The following is a 6,756-nucleotide window of genomic DNA, read 5'->3' as shown; positions in this document are numbered from 1 at the left end:
AATTACTGCTCGTATTTCTATTTGTGTTATGCACACAATTATACTGTGAAGATGATGGAATATTTGTTCTGGATACTTCTCCTACATTATCTGCATGTCCAATGCTAGAAGTTGCATCAAGAGTATTCCATATCTCATATAGAATTTCGTCAGTTATATGATCATCCCTGATAAATAAATTTAAAAACTATTTTAGTAAATTTGCAACTACATAATCATTTTTTGTAGTTAAATTGTAATTTTGCTCAAACTAGGAACGGTCTGATGTAAAAGCAAAGTTTTAACCACATAACACATTATCGATATCAGGCTCTACGTGGGCCTGATATCATAGATATCAGGCCCACGTTAGGCCTGATATCTATGATATCAGGCCCACGTTGGGCATGATCTCATAGATATCAAGCCACTTTTGAAGCAGATACTTCTTGTAAACTAGGACCACCACTGACTAAACCCTAGCCAAACTTAACTATCAACGTCAAAAACTAACATGAATTAAATCGATTAAGTCTTCTATTACATCATAATTCAGGTGTTATTGAATATTATTCCCCACACAACCAAAATTAACCATAATACCACTTTTTGCTGCCATCCTTCACAGACAAATGGTGTACTTTTTATTTACCTTCACTACCCTATTTTACAGTAAAAAAATCCATACATACATGTCTAAATCTTTAAATGTGTGCTTCTACTCATTTCCCTCTTGCAAGAAGTTTGTCCTTCTCGGCTGACCTTCTTAACTTAATTTGTCCTTGGTCTCCTCTAGCAACTCTTACGCAATTATGCCATAAACCTAACTGGTCTATTGCAATCGCCAACCACCACGAGCAGTAATGGCAAGCGCAGGGTTCATATTTTTTTTTCTTTCAAGTTTATAACACCACACAGAGGGACGAAGGGAGAGAGACAGTGAGAAGACGTGTATCCGAACCAAAATTATTTTTCTATTCTACTTTCGGCTTGGATGCTTGGAAAAATGTGTTTGAAAAAGGCGGTTGCCAGGTTAGCCAGAGGGGTAATCTGGGGATTGATTTTGGTAAACTCCACATTTTGATAAATACAAAATTGTAATGTGTTTTTTGATAAATACATTAACTGTAGTACGCCTTTTAATAAATTATCGTTAAATTTTGCATAGATTTTATTAGACGATCTAATACTACAAAGAACCTGTCCATCAGTCTCATCCCATGCATAGCCCGTCCGGCCCTGTTACTGAAAGGGCACGTAAAAATGAGCACCAAACAAACAGCACTTTAGTGGTCAATTATCACATCAATCAGTACAAGAATTGACGCATGTTTTGCCCAGTCGAAGCCACGATCTGCTTATTCTGATTCATGCACATCGACTTCCATGGACTGATGAAGCCACCGCGGGAGACGGCGTTGGATCCACTCAAGCAGCACTGAAGGATGTCATCGAGAGCCATCAGCCTGTTGCTGATCTCCACCAACTGAATCTTGAGCACAGAGTTCTCTGTCTCCACTTCAAAGTAGCGCTGCGTGATGAGGCTCAAGGACGTCAAGACCTTGGCGTTGTCCTCCCTCAATTGGCGCAGCTCCGAGTTCAGATCGTCCAAGTGCTGCTGCTTGCGCATCCTCGACCTCCTCGCCGATTCGCGGTTCGAGATCCGCCTCTTCCGCTTCCTCTGATCCATCACCGCCTTCAAGTCCTCGCTGGAGATGGAGTTCTGGAGCAGGCTGGATCCTGAACTATTAGTTACAGTACTGGGAGACGCCATGGAGGCTGCTTTCTGGTCTTTCGCAGTTAAAATCCTTTTGCCTACTTTTTAGTTAGCAGTCGTTGAGAATTACAACTGCAAGTGTACTAGATTTTGAGAAGGCTCATGAAAACACATAGAACCAGTAGAGGAAGACAACCGAGAAGGATTGAACGAGATGGGGCATGCGCCGCAGTATTGTCGAACTGAGCATAAACCCAGAAAGAAGGATCTCACTTATGATACGACATCAATTACAAACGCCATGCGCGCAGAAACAAAATGAGATCTTGAAACTCTGTGCTGGAGCAGCAACAAGGAAGAAACAGATTCTTCTTGCACGATCGACAAGGTGGGATTTTGACAGAGGTTTTAATCGTAGAAACAATATTTTTGAAGAAAATTTTGACAGAGCTTCTTCCCTGAACAGAATGAAGCAGAAAGAAACAAACTTCCTCCTTTTTTTTTTTTTAAACTTCTTTCAAACAGAATTTAGTTTCTGGACTAGTAATCTGGTTTTGATTGACAAACCAGCAAAACTCTAGTGAGAAGGATGCTTGAAGGAGGAGAAAGAAATATTCAAGCAGCAAAAGCTGCAGATTGCAGGAAGCTTAGTAAAGAAGAAGAGGAGAGGAGGAAAGGGAATTAGAACTTAGCAGAGAAGGGAATTTATAGGGGAAAGCTGGATAGAGAGTAGCTGAGAGACTTAATTAATTTATTAGTTATTCTTTTCACAGTTACTGAATTTAAACAGATTAAAAAACAATCTTAGTCATGAATTATCAATAGTTAAGATTAATTACCTTTAACTATATTCAGATTCAATGATTAAAAATATATAATTAGGTTGAGTTCCATTATTTCACGCAACTTTAAATATTTAATGCTATTGCTGACCAAATCAATTAATTTAGTAATTCTAACAAAGAAGCCAGACAAATGATTTTGGTTCGACGTCAATTTCAATTAAACAGTAACATTTTGGATCAGTGTTATTTTTTTAGTCAAATGATAAATGGATAAATCATTTTCTTTTTGGAGATTAGGGCCCTAATCAAAATGGAGGACAGATAATCCACTTGACATTTATTTTTCTTCAAAAAATAAAAAAAATGGATGTGATAAGTGCTCAAGTCGCCTTTCATTTCATGCTCACTTTTTTTCAGGGGAATATAAAAACAGTGAGAGCGACCTTGCATTCCACGTGTTGTTATGTAAGCCAGATATTTAATGATAACCTTCCTTGGAATCTTGCTCGATTTGATAACACGTGGAGATTTTTTAAAATTTTATAAAAATAAATAATAAACTTAATCTTATAAAAATACCACCCACAAGTTAAATATGAATGTACCAGATCCATATAATAGTATAATGTGATTGACGGATTCAAAAATTCAAATATAAAAAAATGATTTTTATGTGAAATAAAGGATGATATTCTTTATTTTTATCGGTGAAACCTCATAATATTAGGAGTTTCATTACCAAGAGAGGAGCGATCGTCGATGTCGCCCTGTTGGATCCACTCCGGGTGATTATACACACGCATTGTATGTGTAATATAATAAATGAATATACATAAATTTTATAAGAATAAATATTATATTTAATTTTAATCAAAAGATCGTCCATAAATTAGGTAAGGGTATGTTAGACCCATGCAATAATACAATGTAAGGATGACTCATATTTATAAAAAAATAATTTAATATATCATATTTGATCTTAGCAAAAAAAATCGAAAAAATGATGTTTTCTTACATCACCAATCCAAATTATTTATAGAAGCTTCTCCACTCTTGTCAATTATAAGATGTAAAATTAAAGATACTCTAAATTCTTAATTGATTATTAATAATAAAAATTTTCAATAATATGTCATAGAAATTCTTAATAATACATCATATCTGAGTCTTGAATTCTAGATTATTGATTATTATATTCATAAAAATTATTAATAAATATTAAAATTATTTTCGATACACATAAATAAAAGGACATTAATATAATTTTATTTTGGGCTTCATTAAATTTAGTAAAAAGTCTCGGTTCTTACTTTAAAATAGTATGATTATTATTATTATTATTAATATTAATAAAATGTTGTCATGCAATACTTTATTATTAAAAAGATGTTTTAATTGAGATCAGAGTTGATAAGGTCTTTACAAAGCATTATCATGCCCATTAATATGTTTTTTCATTATTGACGAACAGAATTGGCTTTTATAAATTCACTGAAAAGTAAATATTAATGGAGAAATGACTTGAAATAAAGAAATAAGCCTATCAGTGCTTTATTGGAGAGCAGCCACGGAGACTTCGAAAAGTCATCGTTCAACAGTTGGTAAGTAATACCCCAAAAAATATGCAGTGTGTTTATTTTGACGAAATATTTTTTCAAATTATTCTTCTCATCCCACGGAAGACATGAGAGAAATAAAATAGAAATATTATCAGCATCTGAATCGATCTAGAACCAGGGTTTTGTTACCCAAAAATGTGCAAATTAAAAATGAATAAAAGAAGGTGAAAGTCTCCAACATCATGATTGAGGATAAGTTTTAGCTCAAGAAATTTTCTTCTATTAGTCTTTAGCTATAACAAACCTAGAAAACACAGATAGGTGGGCAACAACTTAATTCATCAGCTGGATCTTTTGACAAAACTCGAAGTAAATTAAGAACAATATTCCCATAATTAATCAAAGTGTGACTGTAACAGGGGAAGATTCAAGTGACGAGCTTTCAGTCCGTCTGTCGCAATCATTGGAAGGTAGAGAAAAATGAAGAGTTCTAATTGAAGTTGAATTCTCAATTTCTAAACCAAGTAAGACAAACAACCAAGCTAAATCCATATTCAAATCTCACACTTTTTTTTTGTTCGCAGCTTCCTATTTCTTGAAAATTCTCAAGGAAGAAGTCGAACCGTGTCTAATCTACTGAAGGTTTTTACTGTGACGAAGGATTCTGCAAACTCTGAGAATGCTTAATTCGGAAGAATAAAGCACAGTGCGTCGGAAAGGGCAATATTATGAGCAAACCTGGCCCTTTCTTTTCTCATCATATCCAAAAAGACTTCGGTCTATTCCTGTCCTTTTTTTAACAATTTTCTTTATGGAAGAAGATAAAACCACTACTGAGCACTGTTTGTCTGCTTCTGAATGAGAGGTTGATGCTCAACATCAAAGAGGAAAGGCGGTGTGATGCCCCTTCCTTGGAAGATATCGTATAACATTTCATCTTTCTAAAGATTGCACGATATCTTCTTTGCCTTTAACTTTTTAGCGAGCCACCACTACCACCTCCACTTCATCTGCCACAGCACCAGTGGCCCCCTGTGCTCCGTAGTGGCAGAGCATTTGGCAATCAGAATCAATCCTTTATCTTTTTTGGAAGATGAAAAAAGATGCATTGCACTTGGTCAGCTGAGCTCAACCTGCATGCTTTTTCCAAAGGAGGGAGAACAGGGAGAAAGCTGCGTGCAAAGGGTTTTAAGGTTAAATACAAAGACTTGCAGCGTTGAACTTGTGGGAAGTGTGGGATATTATATTATCTTTTTTGGTGGTAAGTTGGGAATACGAATACGGATCTAATCCGTGATCTAATTTGAGGTTATTCAGTTTAATGTCTAGAATTCTTTAATTTGATTTGTTATCATGTATGAGTTGATAATAAATCAAAATGTCTATATAAGAGAGAGGTCCTTAAGAATTTAGGATATCTTGATATAATTTCTGTTCCCCATTGACAAAGGTTAAGCGGTGCCGTCAATCCTAATTCTCTTGGAAAGCCTTTTCTATTGCTTTCACTTCTTTTTTTTTCTACGGGGATTATTGGATTCTAAAACAATGTTATAGGACAAGGGCAATGACTCTACAATCAGGTTATTTGTTGCTTTTGATTTATACTTTTATTATGCTATGCTATGCTTTCATTGAAATAAGATTGACTTTTTACCAAAAGGAGTGGTCACGTTTCCTTATTTATCAAAAAAAGCATCCTAGTTCTAAAACTATCAAAAAGAATACCAAAAATAATGTTATTCTCTTTCTACTCCTCCTACCAACCTCTTAAATCCCCTCTCTTTCCAATGCATCCCTTGATAGACTTGATATGGGAAAATATCAAGCCCACACTGGATCTGATGTAAGAAAATATCAAGTCCATGCTGGGCCTGATATTGGACCATATCAGGGCCAACGGTGAGCTTGATATGGAAAAAAATCAAGTCCTTTTTAATCCTGAAGAGAGGGGATGCATTGAAAAACGGCGAGAGAGAGGGGGATTTAGGAGGTTGGCGAGAGGGGTAGGAAGGGAATAATATTATTTTTGATTTTCTTTTTGGTAATTTTGAAATTAGGATGCTCTTTTGGGTAAATAAGAAAATATGTCCGCTCCTTTTGGTAAAAAGCTTAAATAAGATTATGCTCAAATGTTGTATTTCCTATTTCAAATTCTTTTCGGTTATTAGAATTCATGTGGCGTAGGATTTACAAGTTCTTTCAATTGGTATTAGAGTCATGGCTTTGTTTCATCATTTTCTATGGCTATACAATTTAATTATATTCTTCGTCCATCTTGTCTTCCTCCTAGATTAAGGTTTAATTAGTATTTGATTGTTGCACTTATGTTAAAAAAACTTAGGAAAGGTTTGATCCTCTAGGTTTTTAGTGATTTTCATGAAGAACATGAAGAACAACGGTCAACCACCGCCATCTTTAAGAAGAACTATAGTGTTAATCTAATTTTAGTTCAAATTATGATGGTGTAATCAATTGTCTTGGTCCGGCAATCGACTACCAAGCCTAGTTTGTGAATAGAAGTGATTGGTTTCATAAAAAAAATCATCAAAAAAAGTGAAAAGAAGTGATTGGAATCAATCAGGTCAATCGATTAATAGCTTTAAGTCGCGATAAAAATTTGCCGTCATTCAATTAAGAAATTTTCCCAATCGATTCCAACGTTAAATCACGATAAAATCGATGGATGCACCAATCAATTAGGAATTTGATTCAATTG

The 6,756-nt window shown here is 34.9% G+C and overlaps 1 protein-coding gene across 1 annotated transcript; it reads right to left on the bottom strand.

Annotated features, from left to right (window-relative positions):
* Positions 1–1,116: 1,116 nt before the first annotated feature.
* LOC122035238 (bZIP transcription factor 11-like) lies at positions 1,117–2,387 on the bottom strand. Its single transcript, XM_042594655.1, has one exon. The coding sequence runs from the start codon at positions 1,751–1,753 to the stop codon at positions 1,289–1,291; it is 465 nt and encodes a 154-aa protein (XP_042450589.1). The 5' UTR covers positions 1,754–2,387; the 3' UTR covers positions 1,117–1,288.
* Positions 2,388–6,756: the final 4,369 nt, after the last annotated feature.

This window comes from Zingiber officinale, chromosome 11B (assembly GCF_018446385.1).
Source record: "Zingiber officinale cultivar Zhangliang chromosome 11B, Zo_v1.1, whole genome shotgun sequence".
Classification (NCBI taxonomy): domain Eukaryota; kingdom Viridiplantae; phylum Streptophyta; class Magnoliopsida; order Zingiberales; family Zingiberaceae; genus Zingiber; species Zingiber officinale.
This window is presented reverse-complemented; position numbering and strand designations above follow the sequence as displayed.